We start from the raw sequence: 23,699 nt of genomic DNA on the forward strand, positions 1-23,699 counted from the left end.
ATTATTACATCAGAAAAAAGTATTCCAAGAATCTACTGTTAAAATATATGTACAGTGCATCCCATTTTGGGTGAGACTGCCAGGTTTCTCGCTTGTTATTTAAGATAGAGCCTTGCGGTTTTCACGTTCCTGTTCTACTTTTTCTTGAAACTCAAGTTGGTCTAATCAGATTTTGCATAACTGTTTCCGTTCAAGAGATACAGGGTGATTTTGAAAATTGATACTTTTCGGACCCCTCCTTTATCTCCAAAGTTATTAGAAATAATGCTAAGGTAAAAACTACGTCTGAATCAGAATTTTGCATAGAATCCAGTGGGGTACTCAATTTTTTTTTCGGGGTATGGTTTTGAAGATTCAACACAAACCTATATTTTTTTCAATGAAACACCCTATATATCATTACTTCGTTGAATTCGTTATTTTTTTCCCTTCAAAATGATATATGATACTATATAGGTAGGATGGTCAGAAATGTTAAAAAAACACTAAAACATCAAATAATGATAATTTTTTGTTAATGAGCAATGGATTTTCCATATGAAAAAAAGGATTAATTGGATAATTATATATGTTTATAGTAAATAAACATTATTATATAATTTTAATTTGTGATTTTCATTTATAGTAGAGTAAGCAAACAAATATAATACACTCATCACTAATATGAAAAACAAAACGTAGGTACCTACCTAATAGCAAAAAATGAATAATAAAAAAATTCATAAACATTGCATAATATCTCATAGATTAAACTTTTCAAATTGCTGTCCATTTTCCCTAATACATATAATATACTACAGTAAAAGACATAACAGTCTCGAAGAACTTCGTGCATCAAGAGAGGCAGTTTTCCAGGATTTACAAAACCGCCCTTTTATAATATTAAAAGCAATTATGTATTAGAGGAAAATGGACAGTAATTTGAACAGTTTAAGCTGTGAGATATCATGCAATGTTTATGAATTTTTGTATTATTTACTTGTTGCTATTAGGTAGTTACCTACGTTTTGTTTTTCATGTTAGTGATGAGTGCATTATCTTTGTTTGCTTACTCTACTATTTATAAAAATCACAAATTAAAATTATCCAATTGAACCTTTTTTTCATATGGGAAATCCATTGCTCATTAACAAAAAATCATCATTATTTGATGTTTTAGTGTTTTTTTAACATTTCTGACCATTCTAACTATATCACAAGTTTATTTACATATAAATATAATCACAAAATATAAAAATCATATTTTATATTTACCAGTTCTTGTACATCAATCAACCTTAACCTAAACCTTTGTGATGAAGGTGAAAACCAATTGACACTTAATAAAAATGCTTTCTACTTTTCTCCTGTTGTTTCTGATAAAACATTATACCTATCACAACAACTACCACTAAGAGGATTCCAACTAGGAGCATTACCAGGAACAGCTTGATTCCCGACCAACTGGAAGATTTCTGATCTTCTACATGTTCTCTAGCTGGTTCGAAATGGGTAGCCGACGGTAATACTTGACTACGATCCTCACTTGGACTTGGATCACTAGGCAGATCCAACTCGAACAACCTAACTGATATGACATCGTGGTTATCGGAAAGGTCTCCAGTAGTTGCAGACAATCCCAAATGATAACCAGTAGGCAGTATAGTATCATACATCATTTTGAAGGGAAAAAAATAACGAATTCAACGAAGTAATGATATATAGGGTGTTCCATTGAAAAAAATATAGGTTTGTGTTGAATCTTCAAAACCATACCCCGAAAAAAAAAATTGAGTACGGATTCTACGCAAAATTCTGATTCAGACGTAGTTTTCAGCTCAGCATTATTTCTAATAATTTCGAAGATAAAGGAGGGGTCCGAAAAGTATCAATTTCCAAAATTACCCTGTATCTTTGGAACAGAAACAGTTATGCAGAATCTGATTAGACCAACTTGAGTTTCACGAAAAAGTAGGACAGGAACGTGAAAACCGCAAGGCTCTATCTTAAATAACAAGCGAGAAACCTGGCTGTCTCACCCAAAATGGGATGCACTGTACAAAGACTAACCCTGTATAAATTTACAAAATCGCCAGTAGTTCGTTACGCCTCAATCAGGAAACAAACAAAACTTCACCAATCCTTTCTGCGAGGTCAATTTCCCGTCCAGACAATCCAATATCCAATCCCCAACAACATTACCCAAACTACTTCCTATTTAGACTCTCCATCTTCAGTAAATACATTCAGAAATATTGGCAATCCGTGGAAGTTGCGGAGAAGTATAAATCCTGATCCGAGAAAATGGCTGTATGCTTTTCCGATAGCCAATCCGGGGGGATGTTGCGAAGGCCACCTATACGGATGGAAATAACCCCCAGCCACCACGTACGAAGAACTTAGTGCAAGTCCGGCAATAAACATGACAACTTCAGATGAACTTTCGGGCTTATACGTCCACAGATAAAGGCGGTCGCCTTTATAAAAAGTCCACAGCATTTGGATAGACTCTTTCTTTGTATTAACATTCAGATTGTCTTGCCTGCTTACATATGCATGGAAAGGGGAAACGGAACCCGATTCGTTTCAGACGACGTCAGATGGATGGCGCTATTATCGTCGTGTCATCTGTTTTTGAAGAATGGGAATCTTTCAGGGGCGTCGCTATGAATAAATATTTACCAGGCTTAATATGATGGGATGGCAATTTCTTATTTGTCGAATGTTTGGAGATCGATACAGATATGCGAGGATGTTTGGTTCTTTCTGTATAATTATTCTGGCACCGATAAGGGTTTCCGCAGGAGCGAATGAGAATCGGGAGAGCAGAGAAGATGGAAGCGCCATTAGTAGACGAAGTGGTTTACATCTTATATCACCTCGTAGGTACTCATGAATATGAATCTAATTATCTGATGATTATCTAAATGACCACCCCGAAGAGACAATCACTGTTCCCCAAAAAGGTCGTTCATTTTGTCACGATGAAAGTTTGTATTACCGAATATAAACTTCCCTACCGAGTGGCGTCGAGCCTGTTAGTGTTATCACAATAACTCCCGAACCTAGAAACTTGAAATTTTTGGGGCATGACATGCCTAAGTTCGCTAATGGTCAAAGTCTGACTAGAGGTTCCTCAAATATATCCGCTTGTTGGTAATTTCAAAACTACAAATTCAATCACGATGAAATTACGTATTTATATATAAAATAACATTTTCAATCTTCGTGAGAAGTTTCATGTTGATGAAGCACGTCACTCAATAAGTCCCGGTGCTGATGCACAGATTGCAGCTCCATACCATTCTTTTTATCGTTGGTACCAAGCTTCAAAAGATGCATGTTATACTTTCGTAACTCAGAGTTAAATTTGGATTGAGATATTGTAGATTTATTGACGTTACATTCATTGAAATTGAAAAATTGATAATAACGATTTCGTATATTGGTGATGCTCATTGTCACAAATCGATAAAAACCATGGTCAAATTGAAGGAATCACGCTTCCAACTGCTGGAACACCCAGCTAATTCTGCAGATGGTGGCAAGGAGTATTGTCAAAACACGAAACTGTTGTTTTCCGATTTACAAACAAAAAAACGTAGAGCAACTCAACCTTTAATATGTCGATCCAGATTTGACTCGTTACGAAATTTTAAATATCTTTAGGTAACTTTTGAAACTTGGTACTAACGAGAAAAAACTGGCGATACCATCTGTATACCAAACCCCGAACTAATTAAGTGACTTGTTACCATAACCACAATATATTTTTTTCATCGATGTTTTGATTTGATCCTGATCCATCGTAAAAGTGGTTGGCATGTTACGTAATTGCAAAATATTTATTTCTTTTTGATGATTTCTGGCTATCGTTTCATTACAAGACATGGCCAAATAATCGACATGAAAAACTTATTCCTCCTGTGTAAACACCTCTAATGTATGTGTATTACTGGGGGCCTCGTTTTCATTGTGGTGTTTCATCCCAAAATTTCCGATGAAATAGGCCGTTTGGCACTCAGTGATCTCTTCCTTCCTTCCATCACCAGAGAGGAGCATGGTGACTGTGGCGTTATACGGTTGGGCTTAATCCCTAACGGTGCCGATTCAGAGAACAACGTCATCTCTCGGGTGAGCACAGAGTTACTTCACACTCGCCTGCCAGTACCGACCACCCAGATGAGAAGGTACGAAAGTTTATTCGCGGGGAGAGAGAGAGAAAAAGAGAGAGTGAGCAAGCGCGTTGTGGTGGCGGAAAAGCAATGTTTAGCGAACCATCGGCGCTGTCGGTGCAAAGTCGCAACTTGTGGGGGCTTCGAGTCATGCCCTGCGCTGCACATTTAGTCACTTGTGTCCAACAACATACTAGTTGCCGTGAGCGGAGCAGTGGATCACTCTAGCGCACCTTTCCGTCTTGGTCACCACTTTGGCGAGGAGTTCTCGAGCTAATTTCGAAGGTATGCCCTTCTCTGGGAATTGCGATGTTTCATTCCGAGATCACTGATGGAATCGTCAGTTTAGCACTCTTTGATCTCTGCGAAATACACCTTCCACCACCCCCCCCCCCATAGAGTACTATGGTGACTGTGACGTCACACGGTTGGGTGATATCATCAACGGTGGCCATTTAGAGAGTGACGCCCAGAGCACAGAGTCACTACAGTAGAATTGAAGACTATCACCACGAAACTGAAACCTGAAAGGAAAACAGAAATTTGGACATACTAACAAAAAAGGTCAAGTGTATAGCATTTTTGAAAACGCAATTACCTTAAAATCAGTGTTTCACTCGACCCTCTCCTCATTTGAGATTTTTAGGGTCGCTGTCACAATGCTCACAGGGTTTTAATACAAATTGATTGGATCCAACCATATAAAAGTCCCCCTACGAATTAAAGTTTACCCTTTTTTGCACTTTGCATGAAGGCCGAGATATTAAGGGTGGTACCTTCTCAAATTGACAGACTCTATAATGATGTATATTCTATATATTGCAAGTGTGTCAGAGGACAAAGGTATAAAGAAAATCAAGAAAAAATATATCATTAAAGATGATAACCAACTTGTAATGGCATTAGGAAGACCTGAATTTTTATATGAAAAACATTGAGTATGTATAACTCTTAGAAGAATGAAGGAGATATAGCATGCATCGTTGAATCATCTAACCCTATCAGTACTCAAAGTTTGAAATACAGGGATGTCAGTCAGCTTTCCAATAAAAAGAACTTACTTCGATTCGGTACTAACAGAAGAACAGACATTGTCTGCTCCAATTAGATAGACTCATTCTCTCCCTGAACCATCTTGATTTTATGGTACACCCTTCCGTATCTGATCCTCCAGAAAGAATACCTCATCAAACAGTCCTCCCACCCCCACTCCCATAATATACCCCAGGGAGTAACGTCCAATATCGGATAGAAATCGCGTTCGTATCTTTTATGACACTCATCAAATTCCCGCGAATCAAAACTTATCCGAAACTTTGAAAACCCACGGACGTGGATTGTAAGAACAACTTTTGAGGTTCCGAACTTCCTGCAATATCATTATAATATGCACCCCGGCTTCCCAACTTCGAATATAAAGTAAATCCTGCCATAAACCTCCGCATATTTGATGAGAGTCGAACACTAGATTGAGAGATGGATACTTTAAACGTTGTTATGTCTGAAGTTGGAAGATGGCTTTGTAAGGCGTGGCTGCAAACGCGATACGTTATCAGGATGAGTTGATGGAAGTTCAAGTGGGTAAGATTGATTGAAGCCGTGTCACCTTCTTTGTTGAAACTGTCCATGGAAAGGCGTTGTTCACACTTAGCCTTGCTCTCCTAAGCTGAACATGGTGGGGCCGATTTGTTGTTTTTGTTTAACATTTTGAAAGTCTTGTCTCATCCGCTTTATTATGCTCCGCCAGTATCTAATCAGACCATTTGGCTGTTCTAGTTCTCATCCTACTGGTGGATGTTCCTCCAAAGACTCATATTTCCATCATGATTACAATGTTCGGTACTGTGCGATTTGCAACTACTCATCGAAATAGATCTTTGAAGTAACACTTGAGAGAGTGCACTCCCAAGCTGCAAGCACCCTAAACGTGAGATAGTTTTAACCGTAATCTAAAGTCAACCACCCACAGTCTAACTAACCACAGCTTATTGATACTTAATACTCAATTCTACCCATAAATATAAGCATCTGCTGTATGTGATCCTTGCATTAAACACACATATTCATGAAATTAAAATTTGTGTTACAAACCAACCACACCCCAATTAAATCAAACTCCTACACAATCATCATCATTGGCAATTTTATTCTCAAATTCCATTTTGTTCTCTTCATCAATGATTCACCAAAATCCATCAAAAATCGGTTTGAAAACAGATGTTTTGATGTTGGTGAAGCGACCAGCCATGTGCTGTTGGGTGAACAAGCCTACACAAGACAAACCTAACACAAGCGCTGATCCTAGGCCCGGGAGAGTAGAGAAGTTCTTTATATTTATAAGTGAGAATAGTCAAATTCAGGAAGGTAGTACTATTTTCTATTCCATTCCATATGGCAATAGGAGCATGAATATTCAGGAAAAATGAAGTTACGATTCGATGAATACGTTTTCATCTTCCTTTCAATGGAAAGGCACTTGCAGACATTGGTTAATTTACGAAACTAGTGGTATGATGGTGAACAGGAGACAGATTATGTGTATAGAGAAGAATGTTCATAAGTATATATGGAGAAGACAATATAATTATCGAAACCTCGGTTGTTGAATAAAGTGTGCATATAAGTTCTCTTTTGACTGAAAATCTTCTACTCTCCTAGAATCTTTCAGTATCCGAAGTCAATCGTCCAGAATATAGAGCCATTATAAATTCTCTTAAAAAATTCAACCGAATAGGAATGATAATTTATGATCTGTTATATATCCTTGGGATTATTTCAGGAACTAGTGGTTGTTGGACGAGACTGGAACCTGGTTCTGGTCGTTTACAGCCAATGGGAGCATCCCAAGAACTTCGCCTGGATAGAGTAATCTATCAGGAAGCTGGAGAGTACAGATGCGTAGCTCCTAGTAGAGAAACAACAAAACGTCTCGATTCTCTGAGAAACATGATCTCCTTTGAGGTGGTCGTCAAAGGTGAGTAATATTCAAATCTATATATTTATATCAATCAACAAATTTATATCGCCAAGAAAAATCAAAGTGTCTTTGAAGTTCTAGATATATGTATCGAGGAATGAAGATTTTGGAAATAATATACATACCATAAAAGAATTAGTGTTAACATTGAACTAAATTCAAAAGAGGTTTAGTATATCGAATATGTTGATTTATGATTGAATAAGTATTCGGACAATACAACAATTGCAGTGAGAATTAATGAATAAATAAAATAAATTTTTCATGAAGCAATATTATGGTTACAATTGCTAGAGTTCTTTGTCAAATACCTAGGTTTTGTGAGCCTTCATTTGATGAAACTGGGTGAATTTTAGATTGAGAAATAGTACATTAGGTCCAGTAGTACAATTAGAGTGTAATCAGGATGCTTTCGAAATTAATCAATTGTGAAATCCATCCAACTAATTCTACTTTCAATCTAGAATTATATAACAAAGATTTCAAATTACTAATTGATTGCTCTATTTCAATATGGCTTCGATCTCCGCTCACGAATTAATAATGGAGAATTTGGAATGTTGACGTTGACTGGAAATATAAACAAACGGGTCAATTTCAGTATGCTCATCATTTTAGCTTATCAGTAGGTGATCAACCAAGAAATATGTTTATCAATTTGAAAGATTGTTGTTTATATCGTTGTTTTACCTAAACCGCCCACCCTAGAGCTCTGTGAGCTCAGGGCTTGTGGAAATTATCGAATAATCACTCTGAGGGGAAAATAAACTTATTATTCGCAAAGAGGTGTAGGTGTAGTGAAAAGAAATCCATTATTTTTCTAATAGATGGGGCTTTAGTTATCTGCATCTCGCATTGTATAAGTCCGACCGGGTTCCACTAGATGACGTTAGAAAGATAGGATTTCGTACTACAAAAACTTTCCTGACGATTTTGTGAGTAGTCGATTCAGTTTAGTAAGGGCGCGCGTCAACTAGTAAAAAGAAAATTTCAAATTTTTAAGAATGCAAGCCAGGAAACTGAAAATATAAATAGATTCTATGGTCCTGATACTGTAATAGAAACTTTCTCGAGCCAAATAACTTAGGTGCGCCCTCTCTCTAGGGATTACGGTGTTTTGTCCCGAGATCGCTGGTGGACTCATCATTTGGGCTATCCAGCGATCTCTGCCAAAGATACGCCCTCTTACACTATGTCTGTTTAAATTCGGGGTTTCTTCATGAACCCACCTATGCCTTGCTGGAGAATGACGCGAAGCTAGCAACGCCATTCAGAGTCACTACACACTTCCCCACCAGTACCGACGACCTACCAGAGGAGGAGGTGTGAAGGTATAATTGGATGGAGAGAGAGGGAGCACAAGCGAGCTGTGGAGGCGGAAAATCAAAGACGCAGCATGCCATTGGTGCTTGTGGTGACGTGAGCAGGGCAGTGAGTAGCCTCAGAGCTCTAACGTGATCGCAGCTTTCCACCACACGTCGGAGTCACCACTTTTGGCGAGACTTTCTCGACCCAAATAACGGGGGTACTCCCTCTCTAGTGATTACGGTGTTTCGTTCTGAGATCGCTGGTGGACTCATCAGTTGGGCTATCCAGTGATCTCTGCCGAAGACACACCCTCTCATACCATCGCGAAAAGATCCAAGTCTTCTTGTCAGCCGGCGTGCCACCTGATGCCTTCTCGATATTCTTTGGGAGGTAGATAGGCTAGCATTCATTCTTCTAGCAACATATCTCTTTCTCAGCCCACTATTATCGCACAATCTTCAATTGGTAGACTCATTTTATGAAATTGTTTCTTTCAGAGAATGAAAAACAAACTTTTTAATAACCAATGTTGAGCTGATGAAGGATTAATTCATAGTGAAGAACTATACGAAATGTTTTCTATTATCGAGTTTTTTAGCCCATAGGTCAACATTATGCGCATATTGAGTTGATTTTCTAATGAAAGAAAGATGAAGAAGAATCAATTTGAACACGTCAGTCTATTGAAAAAAAAACAGTGTAAAATATCAGTGACCCTTTGTATTTTGCTCACCAGTGTATTTCAGTTCAACATTTCCACAATCAATGTATGTTAATACTGCTCTGAATGGGGAAACAAGATCGTGTCCACCGACCTCGAATCTATCGAATCGCTTTGGCGAAACAGGATCCGTCCCTGCCACACATGCATTCGCCGTGCGCCTTTCGTTAACTGCTTAATTATTCTAGGAGTTACCCCTCGAAGGAAACCGTAAACTCGTACACGTTTAAGGGCCCGTCCCGAGAGCTCTTTCGTGGAAAATTACATTACACTTACAAAATCCAAGCGCCCCGCCCCCCTAGCTCCAACGAACCACTTCCCGCTTATTTATACGGTGTTTGTTCCGTAATCTGAGCCATTTGATCTACGCCGTGAGCTGGCTGGATCTGATGACTTCACGAGGCGGTAGTATAGACGACGCTCGACGGCAAAAATTTAAGGTTACATTAGGCTAAATTGCGACTTCGTGTCGGTCTCATTCGGATGCGATTCCGCTGATGATCTGGTTTCGCGCTCGTAAATCTCGTTCGAGAAACTCTGGCGGCGTTTATATTACGCTTGAAGGGCGGCAGAAATTGCCACGTTTATCAAGACGAGTGCCTGCCGAGTCAATTGTGGATAGTGAGAGAAACCAGAAACTAACCGATTCCGTCGTTTCGCGTGTTTGTAAGTTGGGAGCTCGACTCGCTTTTCAGTGGAGAGTGAATGGAGATTGAACCTCCGGTTGAACATACTCTAATTTCTGTAACCGCCCATATTGGAACTAACGGGTGTTTTTTTAACTGCTTGAGAGGTTTCGATGGTTGCTGCTAGGAGGACACTAACTTAAATACCTGCTGTGCTCACTAACTCTGGAGAAACCTTAAGAGGAGTTTATACCACGTGAAGTTTTCACGTTTCAAGTTCAACTACTCCTCTCTTCTCAGCGTTTTTGAGATTCCACCAATTTTCAGGATGATTAAAGCAATCTCAAAGGTTCGTCGGATTTACCGATCTTTTCTACCACATGCAAGAATTAAAAATACGTTTTTACGACTCTATTTTAATTTTAGTAAAAACGGATTTTCAGCGTTTAACGAGATTTTTTGTATGATATTTCTATGTTAAAATTCATAAAAAAATAAATGTTTGTTCGGAAAGTTAAATCACGCATATATTTATTCTTCAATAAATAATACATGGAATTCTTTTTTCCACTCTAAAAAAATTAATAAATAAGGACTTTCTGCAATGACGAACTCTTTAAAATGAATAATATCGATACCTAATATGAATCGAAAGTCTCTAGCTTAAAATAAAGCGTACTAATTTTTGAACTGATCGCTGAAACGGTGTGAACCTCTCTTAAGACCAAATTGGCGACTTCTGAAGGGACTAGCCTTTTTGGATTTTGATGGTATTGGTCTTTTTTCACTTGATTTCCGTATCGTTTCTTATGGCGGTGCTCGCGTCTTATATTTGTCAACGTCATTTTGAGGTTAAATCAACAAAAAACAGGGTATAGACGCTCGACAGCAAAAATTTAAAGTTACATTAGGCTAAATTGCGACTTCGTGTCGGTCTCATTCGGATGCGATTCCGCTGATGATCTGGTTTCGCGCTCGTAAATCTCGTTCGAGAAACTCTGGCGGCGTTTATATTACGCTTGAAGGGCGGCAGAAAGACGAGTGCCTGCAGTCAATTGTGGATAGTGAGAGAAACCAGAAACTAACTGATTCTATCGTTTCGTGTGTTTGTAAGTTGGGAGCTCGACTCGCTTTTCAGTGGAGAGTGAATGGAGATTGAACCTCCGGTTGAACATACTCTAATTTCTGTAACCGCCCATATTGGAACTAAAGGGTGTTTTTTTAGCTGCATGAGAGATTTCGATGGTTGTTGCTAGGAGGACATTAACCTAACTACCTGCTGTGCTCACTAACTCTGGAGAAACCTTAAGAGGAATTTATACCACGGACGTTTTCATGATCTGCCAAAGTTCAACTACTCCTCTCTCCTCAGCATTTTTGAGATTCCCCCAATTTTCAGGATGATTAAAGCAATCTGAAAAGTTCGTCGGATTTACCGTTCTTTTCTACCACATGCAAGAATTCAAAATATCTACGTTTTTACGTCTCTATTTTAATTTTAGTAAAAACGGATTTTCAGTTTTTCAGTTTGACAAGACTTTTTGTATGATATTTCTATGTTAAAATTCCAAAAACAATAAATGTTTGTTCGGAAAGTTAAATCATGCATATTTTTATTCTTCAATAAATAATTCATAGAATTATATTTCCACTCTGAAAAAAATTAATAAATGAGGACTTTCCGCAAAAACGTACTCTTCAAAATGAATAATAGTGAAACTCATATGAATCGAAGGTCTCTAGCTTAAAATAAAGCGTACTAATTTTTGAACTGATCGCTGAACCGGTGTGAACCCCTCTTAAGACCAAAGTAGCGACTTTTGAAGGTACTAGTCTTCTTCGATTTTTAATGGTATTGGTCTCTTTTCACTTGATTTCCGCATCGTTTCTTATGGCTGCGCTCGCGTCATTTTTCTGTCAATGTCATTTTGAGGTTAAATCAACAATAAACTGGGTGTCGGTATAGACGATCGACGGCAAAAATTCAAGGTTACATTGGGCTAAATTGCGACTTCGTCTCGGTCTCATTCGGATGTGATTCCGCTGATGATCTGGTTTCGCGCTCGTAAATCTCGTTCGAGAAACTCTGGCGGCGTTTATATTACGCTTGAAGGGCGGCAGAAAGACGAGTGCCTGCAGAGTCAATTGTGGATAGTGAGAGAAACCAGAAACTAACCGATTCTGTCGTGTTTGTAAGCTGGGAACTCTGTTCGCTTTTCAGTGGAGAGTGACAGGTTGAACATACACTAATTTCTGTAACCGCTCATATTGAAACTAATGGGTGTGTTTTAAGCTGCATGAGAGATTTCAATGGTTGTTTCTAAGATGTCTAAAACACTAGTGTGCTCACTTACTCTGGAAAAACCTTTAGAGGAGTTTATATACTGACTGATTCCCATCATGGTTTTCGGTCAGGTCGCTCAACTCAGACAGCAGCAGTTGACTACATTATCTACGTTTATGAATGGCTTGGTAATGGTCTTCATATGCCTGAGCTGTTTTTTGACCTCTCGAAGGCATTCGATAGTCTTTCCATCCAATTCATCATAGAAAAAAGCTATAACCTCGGGTTTTGAGATGAAATTTTAGATTGGATTTATTGCTATCTGGAGGGTAAATCTATGTCTGTTAGGATTGAAGGCTCACTATCTTCTGAGTACGATGTGAATCTGGGAGTATCACACGGTTCCGTCCTTGGATCCCTTCTGTTTCTGCTTTTCATCAATGATCTCCTGACAATCTGGGGGTTGTTTTCATCAACTTGATGGCTTCTCAAGGTATCTCGTCCTTGATAAGGAACTTTATAAATAAGTTTTTGCGCTGATGATGCTTCTGTAGCAATTACAGCTTCATCTTTTGAGGAGCTGCAGAGGTTGTGTGAGCTTCTCATACAGAGTTTTGTGAGTTGGTGTCATAATAATAGATAATAACTGAGTGTATTCATTTTACGATGCGACAGAGTGATCGTAAGCTGGTTACTCGTTATACCTGGATAATGTTATCTTGTCTAGGTTAGTTCTAAATTTCTTGGCATCTGTCTGGATAACAACTAGAATTGGTGCACGCATCTTGAATACTTGTGTGGGAAAGTGAATAGTTTTTTTTATGTTTTGAATAGAGTGAGGGATCTGCTACCCAAAGAATCTCTCATAAACATATATTACAGTTTGGTTTATAGCCATTTGTCATAGTCCCTACGGTGTGGGACTCTTCGGATGCTCTTAAGGCTTTCATACTTCAGAAGCGTGAAAAATTAACAGTAAATTAACAATACCAATTGTGAACAATGAGAAATATAGTCTGTGAAAGACATACCATATGTATATAACAAAGATGATTTGACATAATAAAAAAAATAAGGATGGTGAAAACACAAAAATATCAATTTGAAACAACGAACTTTCTGAACACCCCCGATAAGATTAATAAAATCAGAAATTCATTTCAGAGGAAGGAAAGATAAGATAGCAGGTATATTTTTCAGATTTGCGTGATATTCTAGTATACAAGCTTATTTCACACTGAATGGAATGATATGTACATTGAAAAGAGTATGGTGTTCGATCAGATATCTCCATTCATTTCGAGATAAATTATTTAGCTATGTATTTAGGTGGATGGGGTTAGAGTCAACACACACAGTCTTATCCTAACGTATTTTCGATGTGATTATGGTTGGGGCCAAACATCAAATCATGATATATGAAAATTTAAGCATAATAAATTATTCATAAAATAAACACTCGCGAAACCTAGGATCAGTGAATGAAAATAAAGGAGATTTAAAGAGTTGCATTGGAAAATTTTTCATCAATACTGCACTAGTGAATTCTGGTGGGGTCTGAAAACTTCAAAAAGGAACAATTTTCCGCCAAACTGCATGCTTCCCAAACCGGCGATAACCGATCAATTCCGCTGAATATTCCAGCCTCATCTGTAATATTTTGTGAATTTGCGGTATTCACATGAATACGAATATGCTCGTTAAACGCTAACGGCCACTTGAGAACACGTGGTAATATTAATAATCGCGAAACCTTCCCATATAGTTTGAGGCAATAAATTCCCTTGAAAAACCGATATTTCGGTGTTCAGACTTTATTAGCTGCATCTATCAGTTATCCCTGTCGATCGGAATTGGCTGAATTGTTTCCTGTTCGAGAAAGAAGGATCGGTCTGAGAGGTCACTTGAGAAATCGGACATTTCCCGTAGACATCTACAACATTCCAGTCTGGAAGAAGTTCTGCAACTCTGCAGATTCATGGGAGCTTTTCGCTGGGAAGAATTTGTTGAACTGAGTATTCTCCATTTTTGTTTTACAGGGTGTTTTCAAATTGAAGGTGCAAACGAAAATTACTGATTCTTCGGAGGATCAATTTAAGTGAATAAATCGACTGATTCTAGAAATCAAGAGAAAACGTCTCAAATGCAAACGAAAAAAAATCTATTTCACCAAGACAATGTTCCTTGTCCCAAATCGATAAAAATGGTCAAATTGAACAAATAACATTTTCAACTGATTAATCACCCAGTTTCAGTAATCACTGGGAACCAGATCTGTAGCATATGCTACAGATCTGGTCCCCAGTGATTACTGGCTTTTTGCAGATCTCAAAAAAAGCCCCAGAGACAGAAGTTTGGTTCTAATGAAAAAGTGATTGTCGAGGTTGAAAAGCAAAGATAAATCTTTCTACAGAAAAGGTATTGAAACTTAGAGGAGAGTTGGCGTACATGTATCATTTTTGAATGAGACTGTTATCGAATGACGTCAAGAAAATGTGTAATAGTCAGAAAAATTATTTTTACTATAGGTGTACGACTTTTCTTCCGCCGATTTGCAATAGATGGTTGTAGCAGTAAGTGGTAGTCTGAATAAGTAGATCGTAGATGTCATACAATAAGCATAACGCCATCGAAATAATAGATGATTTGTGTCTACATCATAAAGGTATTTTCGATTAAACATGCAGCTTACTAGTCAAATTTTCGTAATTTACGGAAGGTTTTAATTTACGGCTTTACTATGAAGAAATCTGCGGCTGAGGCTCATCCAATACTCTGAAATACCTATGGTAAGCCACTGTAAGTTAAAGAACGTGTCGAATGTTTTTTCAATTTTGACGTCGAAGACCAGCATGGCGGTGGAAGAAAGACAGTTTTCGATGATGCAGAATTGGAGCCTTTACTCGTGTCCATAGACAAACTAAAAAAATAGATGAGCCACTCGTATATTCCGCGCCATCTGTCGGAGGAGGACACTAATACACGAAAAAATTATTTTCAATTTGATAGTTAGATGTCGTTGCATTCATGGAGATCACTCGTGAATAGTGGCTCCCATACACGTTACGGTCTATTGGGAGGAAAGTCTCCAGGTTTATATGCAGCTTGTGTGGGGAGATGTATGAAAATCGTAAGTATAATGTATAATCATTATTATCAAAAAACCTTTGAAATGTCAACTGACACAAGGAGTTGTTTGACACGTTCTTTTTGAAATATAATAAATTTCGATATGCCTGCAAGAGTGAAGACGTGCTGTGTTATTGGATGTGAAAATCGAGATGCAATAGGAAACTTTTGGAATTGGAGAAATATCAAATTAAGCATGTTAGAATATGCCAATGCCATTTTCATAGTGATTGTTTGGAAAGCAATGGAAAGCTGAAAAAAGGTTATTCATGAAATAAATCTGTATTTTCAATTGGTGATATTTCAGTTAATAAATTTTTATTCTATCCAGAATTTGATTATTGATCCTCATTTCTCGATTCCAAAAGAAAATCAGATGAAAGTTCGTTGCAGGTATTATTTTCATGAAAATAAATTTCCTCACTCATCGATAACTTGCACGAATCCATTTCTGATTTCCTTTTGGAATTTGAATTTCAAAAAAATTTTTGCCTCTTGTATATGGGTGTACTTACCTATTCAAAAGGTGCACTACAGAATTCTTTTTGAGGCAGCTTTACGATACAGATTCCTTTTTCAATTGAGCTTTTTTCACGAATTAGTAATGTTCTACAAAAACAGATGGCGTTGAAGCTTGTTCTACTAGTGTCTCATCTATTCTCCGTTTAAATAGTCTATGCTCGTGTCAACTCGTGTCAAACGCAACAAGAATGGGCAGGATCATTGGCAGTGACGCAACAAGCCATTTCAACACGCCTGAAACTTATGGAAATGAATTGGAAACAAGGAAATTGGGTGCCGTACGAGTGGAAGCCGAGAGATGTTGAACGGCGTTTGCAAGGCAAAGACGGAATGAATTTCTGCATGGTATTATGAATAGAAAAGGAAAATGGGTTCATTCTCAAGCGAAGAAAATCATGGAGATATCCCGGCCATGCTTCCACGTCGACGGCCTAACCGAATATTCACGTTTCCAAGGTCATGCTCAGTATTTGGTGGGATCAGCTCGGGCTAGTGTATTATGAGTTGTTAAAACCGACTGAAACAATCACAGGCGATCGTTATCGAAAGCAATAAATGCTTTTTAGCCGAGTATTGAAGGAAAACGGTCGCAAGACAACGAGACAGCATGACAATACTCTACCCCATGCTGCGAGAATGGTTAAGACATACGTTGAAATGGGAAGTGAAAAATTGGAAGGATTCATGGATCGCTTAAAAAAATGACCTTTCCCATTTTCCATTCGTACCCTGTCCGAAAGATGGGAGAAAGTAGTGGCCAGCGATAGAAAATACTTTGAATCATAAATGTATAACCAGTTTTCTACAATAAAGCCTAAAATTTCGAAGAAAAATCGGCGTAAGCAAAGTTGTACGACCATGTTATTATGCTCCGCACTTATTGACTCATGAAAAGAAGATAATTCATTGATAAGTAATCAACCATTCTTCCATAACACTTTTCCCAACTAGACATAATTCTTTCAGCCCGTTCTTTTTATAGAACGTAATAAGAATTTATATCCGGCGACCGAGTAAATAAATGTACCTTTATCATTATTACGTCTGGTCTAAGCACCGTGTAATAAAAATGTGGGACACACTCAGTTTGGAATGATGCGGTTTCCGCCGAATATACTTCATCGTGTAATCATAAAATAAATTCCTTTCACTGGCGGACGAACATGCGGTTGTATATTGAGGGATTATGGGACTAGCCACCTCAACAGGAGAAATGACGTGGACTTAGTTTGTCGTATCCAATAACAAAGCTTGGAATCGATTGCGGTGAAACATTTTACAACATATATTATAACGGTTCAATCTGCGGTTTTTCGTGTTCTCATTCTGAATGGTTTGGATTATTATATCTACTGTTCTTTATCTACACTCGTCAGATTGATTATTTGATGCCCATAAAACATACTTGGTGGACAAAGGAGTGATGAGCGTAGGGGGCACGCGCTCCTTCCTTGAGCGATGATGCTTCATCTTCGTTCGACGCAATTCATGTTAAAAAATGGAAAAAAGACTTTTAAACACTCCTTTTGTGTAACTTTCATGAAATTTGATATTTTACGCGCCCCCCCCCAACGTTGAAGAAATCCTGGATTCGCCAATGCATGATGCTACGTTTCAAGTGAAAAGAATCGAAAAAAAGCAATATTTGCAGTTCATCCCGAATGAAAGTGTGTGGATATGTAATTGTAAATGATCCAAGTGTGGGGAAATTTATAATACAGCTTGCATATGATAACAACTAACACGCGAAAGACAGCAAAAGTCATTCATGTATCCACTTACGTCAAGGATTTATCATCTGATTAATTGACTGAAAATCAAGAACCAGCGGTAAAAATTAGAATTCTGAAAATCACATTTTTTTTTTCTGAAGAAGTTGCTCAGTGAGTGCCAAAGAATAAAAGAACGTAGCCAAAAAAAAATAGAAAACACGAAGTGTTTTATCAAAGATCGATTCAAACATGCGCCTATGAAAGATGAGAAATTTCAAGGTCAATAAAAAAATTCTTCCTACTCAACTTAAAGTGTTTTTCATCCAGAAATCCACAGAATAAATCAGATAAAAAAGCACAAAAGAGCTACTAAATCTAAAAGGACATACGTCTAAGAACACATGAAATGACATCTTATCCTGACCTAAAATTCCAAAACGAAGACAAAATAATAGAGTGGAACTATGAATATAAGAATAAATGAAGTTTGGACTGATCATACAATAAAAAGACCGACGAATAGTCTGATTTGTTAATGAATTAAAACTCACAGAAAAATGTCAAAATCAAAGATGAAAGTAAAACGAAAGTAGAAAGGAAGCTAAGGAAGATGATATAATGGAAGACATCAAAGACACCAAGGAATGTGCGGGTATAATTTTCAAAAGGAAATAACTCTGTGTTCAGAAATCGTAGAAGTTATAATACAAGAGGCTAACGACACTTTATTCAGCTAAAACTAATGACTTTAGGTAGTGGGAATACGAAAATTAAATTCATGAGGGGAAGCGTATCAAACCCATAGATATTTCAGCACCAAGTTCTAAAAATAAAACAAAATAAAACCTAAAAAAATACCAATTTCATCCCCAATAACACTCACGATTTCCCTCAGTTCATTTCTCAAAAATATTTCAGCAATTTGTTCTACAGAGAACAGTTATAAAATTTAAAAATTTCAAAATAATAATAATAAGCCTTTATTTTCAACAGGTAATGAACCTTATTACAGAAAATCAAAAACAACAATCAATATAAAATCAATAATAATTTTTAAAGAAAATATCAATGCTATATCATGAACGTAATCCAATAAAATAATTAAAATAAAGATATAAACAGCCCATATACACCTGAACAGACAGTTTTCAGGCCCCGGAAGAGAAAAAAAATACAAGAAAGTAAAGGAAATCAGGAAAACATACAAAATAACATCATGCGTGATCAATAATCAATAATTGTTCTGTTGTAGGTGTTATTATTTATGAACAATTTTCAAATCACTTCAGTTCAGTTAGCTACATGGTATTAAATATAAATTCAATTATCTATAATAATATTCACTTCCTTAAATAACAACTTAATAACATTTCTGTCAAAACTAGAATGAAAAAAAATTTAGATATCTGGAACATTTAATAATATATTTATTTGAACATAATAATAATACATTTGATTACATTATAGAAAGGAATGTCCAATTCGAATAATTGGTCCCATACAGTTCATAAATATGATTCATTCAGCTATTTCTCATTCAAATGACTCAATATTACTAAACGCCATAGTTATTTAATACATTAATTCTAGAAATCATCAATACATTGATGTTTTGCCATTAATTACAGGGCAACAAAAAAAATGGTTTTTTGGCAGATGGCAGATTACTGCTGGAATGTTTGAAAATGTTCAAGAATGTCGCGGAAAAGAAGCTTTCGAAGTGTTGAGTGACTATTTGATTTCTTCAATGTTTTTTTTTTGTTTGTAAGTACGACATATTATTGTATTTGGTATAATTAAAATAAAAATTTCGTATCTACTTTTGTTTGCTACACTTTTTGATTTAGAATGATGTAACTTATATTTCTCTTAAATTGTATATCTTATAAATTTGGGCTTCTAGGTAAAAATGAATACGTTACTTGAATTCAGTACATCAAATTGATATAAAATCAGCTCAAAAAACCGCTACACCAAAACAGCGGTGTCCCTGTGATTCCATCCTCTCTCTCTCTTTGATAATCTGCAAAAGCGTTGTGAGTCACGTGACGGCAAGTCCATGTTATTATATCTATGGAACTACCCGATATTTTCTCAACAGAATGTTTACTCAGAACGCAACCTTCCCAAATAATCACCCAACATTAAATTATATCGAAAACGCACATTCACCATACATAAAAAATAAATTTTCCCTCTGCCCCCAAAAACTGTCCGCACGTTGAAAAGCCGCCGAAATCGGACAATGAGTTCAACCAACCGGAGTATCCTTTCCGTCCCCACGTGACCCCCGGCCTCAATCTTCCCGTGCGGTCCCGGAAGGCTCATATTTTTTTCACACTCCAAAGGCCCCCATAGCAGTTACTCATCGTTTAATCCTCATTTCCCCTCAGATAACACAGAAATATTCGTCACAGATAAACTTTCGGCGCAAGGAGGCCTTATCGCCGAAGCGGTGGGGAGCGCAGGGGCAAAATGGAGTTTCCAGGAACCCTCCGAAATTTAAGCGGCACCAGAACGATGGGATCAAAGAGCGCTGTAACTAGATCTCCCAGGGGGGCATTCACGCGGAACTAGCTCACGAGATTTCTCGTTTTCGGGTTATCTATGTTGCCAGTCTGCGAATCGGGGATATTCCGAGTTACCTACATAAACGACGCATACTGAGGTGATGTGTCCTTCTGGATCAATTTTCAATAATTCCTTCATAATTATACATAGGCGTACAACTTTGCTTCCGCCGTTTTTTTTCCGAAATTCAAGGCTTTATTGTAAAAAACCTTGTTATACATTTGTGATTCGAAAATGGTCCATCGCTGGCCACTACTTTCTCCCATCTTTCGGGCAGCGTACTAATCCCGCGTTCGGAAAACTGGTCATCTTTTGAAGTGATCTACGAATCGATCCGTTGAAATTTCGATATGATTCGATGCAGTGTCGGTCGGGGTGAGTTATGAAAGAGGGGGTCACATTGTAACAACAAAATTTGGATTGAATTTAGTTCCGGTAGATTTGACTAGTGTGGCGCATGTGCATTTGAAATAAGAGGGATCACCACGTGGCTTTCCGTGTATCAATCAAACATTACGTACCCAATACCCACTAATTTCCCCTTTGGCGCTCCTTTGTACGGTGTACGAAGTTGTACATTTACTTTATCTGAAATGCCGAGAAGATTTTTTAGAAAGCATGTCAACATCCAAATGACGAGCTTAAAACACAAGCTGCCTACAATCTTATTGACGATGTTATTAGGATACTAACCTTTCACGAAAGGTCAATGGTTTCTTTTACACCACACTCACATGGAACACTTTCAATAGAATGTCATTTGAAGAGCATACTATAGCAACGACTATGACCTGCCCTAAGTCGATTTAAAACATACCAAATTTTCCAAGGGAGAATGAAACCTACATAGAACACTCTCTGAAGGATCAACGATTAGACTTTTGTTGAAAACATTACAAGAACCCCATTCAGAATGCCAAATTTCCTTGTCACTATCATTAGATTGAAGGAAAGTATTAATCCATAAAGGTTTGCATGACTTCAATCTAGCAATTCTAGTAGATACTAGAATTGCAAAACACCTATTGCAAAACGGCGGAAGCAAAGTTGTACTACCAAATATCTTGATTTTTCTGCGAATTTCTCCATTTGAAAAATTTGCTTGTGAAATTGAAGTCGAAGAATAATATTCTTCCAAAATTAACGTATTCTTCAAGGGGTGCTGATGCCAGCACTCTTCGTACGACAACTTTGGCTTTGGTTTTTTTCTGTTGCTGAATACTGTTGTTCTTGTTGGTTCAGTAGTGCTCATTTCATAAAATTGATGCACACCTTCATTAGCTATCATTAGATAATAGACCTAATAGTTCCACTGATGATTCTCATAGAAACGTGAAGCTGTGCATCAATTTTATGAAATGAGCTCTACTGAACCAACAAGAACAACAGTATTCAGCAACAGAAAAAAACCAAAGCCAAAGTTGTCGTACGAAGAGTGCTGGCATCAGCACCCCTTGAAGAATACGTTAATTTTGGAAGAATATTATTCTTCGACTTCAATTTCACAAGCAAATTTTTCAAATGGAGAAATTCGCAGAAGAATCAAGATATTTGGTAGTACAACTTTGCTTCCGCCGTTTTGCAATAGGTGTTTTGCAATTCTAGTATCTACTAGAATTGCTAGATTGAAGTCATGCAAACCTTTATGGATTAATACTTTCCTTCAATCTAATGATAGTGACAAGGAAATTTGGCATTCTGAATGGGGTTCTTGTAATGTTTTCAACAAAAGTCTAATCGTTGATCCTTCAGAGAGTGTTCTATGTAGGTTTCATTCTCCCTTGGAAAATTTGGTGTGTTTTAAATCGACTTAGGGCAGGTCATAGTCGTTGCTATAGTATGCTCTTCAAATGACATTCTATTGAAAGTGTTCCATGTGAGTGTGGTGTAAAAGAAACCATTGACCTTTCGTGAAAGGTTAGTATCCTAATAACATCGTCAATAAGATTGTAGGCAGCTTGTGTTTTAAGCTCGTCATTTGGATGTTGACATGCTTTCTAAAAAATCTTCTCGGCATTTCAGATAAAGTAAATGTACAACTTCGTACACCGTACAAAGGAGCGCCAAAGGGGAAATTAGTGGGTATTGGGTACGTAATGTTTGATTGATACCCGGAAAGCCACGTGGTGATCCCTCTTATTTCAAACGCACATGCGCCACTCTATTCAAATCTACCGGAACAAAATTCAATCCAAATTTTGTTGTTACAATGTGACCCCCTCTTTCATAACTCACCCCGACCGACACTGCATCGAATCATATTGAAATTTCAACGGACATCGATTATTTTCAATATCCCATCAACATAAATAATGGACAGCCGTTCCGTCATCCGCTGGTTCATAGTCGACATCCGCTATAATTCAATTCATTGCAGCATAATCAGCCAAATTCAGGATCCAATCAGCCTTCGGAATTGTTGGATAAACATTTTGAACAATAATCGCATGAAAACGCATATACCTCAATTCATAGAAAATGATATATTAATCTAGGGATTTATTGATCAGTTGAATGGAAAATGAATTTAGCGGCTTATTGTATCACGCAGCAAGGCATATGTTGCCGAATAACTAATGAATCAGTGAAATTTATTTAATGTAAAATGATTACGATGACGCTGAGGGATTTTCGTTAGTCACAAATGTTATTCAGTTGTTGAACGTTGAAATTTCTACTTATGGAAATTCACATGTTTGGACCCAATCCCGGGGTGCGTTTATGCAGCATCAAATAGCAAATAACAAGTGACAAATGTCATCACGAAACAATTAACAAGTATTAACGTATATTTTGATAACAGCATTTATGTAGTAAAACCAAATAACAAATAGAAGCTGGTTAACAATTAGACAATTTGGCAAGAAATTTTTCCTGGTCGTGTTATATCTCGAAGAGATGATCACAATTGATCACCGAGATCTTGAGATGCAACACATAAAGACTTTTTCCTTTGGGGCCACGTGATGAATAAGGTTCAACCCAATACTCCACAATCGCTTCAAGACACTCAAGATGGAATTCGTGAAGGACATACTTCCGCAAATGTGCTGATTGGTCATAGAAAATTTCATGAAAAGAATATGGTGCTGCAACCGTAGCCATTTGGCTGATATCGTTTACGATCGTAAATGGCATTCTTTCTTCTCTACATTGAAATAAAAATCCATTGATTTCTCTTAAAGTAAACTCTTTCTTAAAATCAAAATGAAACCTTTTATTTGGAAATTTTTCACATTGGCAGATGAATAAATCAAAAACTTTTTTTCAGGAATCGATTCAAGATAGATACATAGGCGTACAACTTTGCTTCTGCCGTTTTTTTCCTAAATTAGAGGCTTTATTGTAAAAAACTGGTCATACATTTATGGTTCCAAGTATTGTCCATCTCTGGCTACTATTTTCTCCTATCTTTCAGGCAGCGTAGGAATCTCGCGTTCAAAAAACTGGTCATCTTTTGAAACGATCCACGAATCGATCAAATTTTTTACTTCTTCATAAGATCGAAAGCGCTGTTCAGCCAGGCCGTGTGCCATTGATCGAAACAAGGGACAACGTTTGGAGAATATGGCGGGTGAGATAGGACTTCCTATTTCAACGTTTCCAAATATGTCTTGACCACTCTTTCCAATTTTTCACTTCTTCATAAGACCGGAAGTGCTGGTCAGCCAGGCCAGCAAGTATGTCTTGACCAC

The 23,699-nt window shown here is 37.4% G+C and overlaps 1 protein-coding gene across 1 annotated transcript in view; it reads left to right on the top strand.

The window, feature by feature from the left end:
* Nucleotides 1–23,699, top strand: part of LOC123672596 (hemicentin-1) — a 454,027-nt gene that overhangs the window by 366,900 nt on the left and 63,428 nt on the right. Inside the window, exon 7 of the mRNA XM_045606762.1 lies at nt 6,934–7,128. Within this exon, the coding sequence (XP_045462718.1) occupies nt 6,934–7,128 (195 nt within the window). The remainder of the gene's footprint in view (nt 1–6,933; nt 7,129–23,699) is intronic.

Source organism: Harmonia axyridis, chromosome 2, assembly GCF_914767665.1.
Source record: "Harmonia axyridis chromosome 2, icHarAxyr1.1, whole genome shotgun sequence".
Lineage (NCBI taxonomy): Eukaryota > Metazoa > Arthropoda > Insecta > Coleoptera > Coccinellidae > Harmonia > Harmonia axyridis.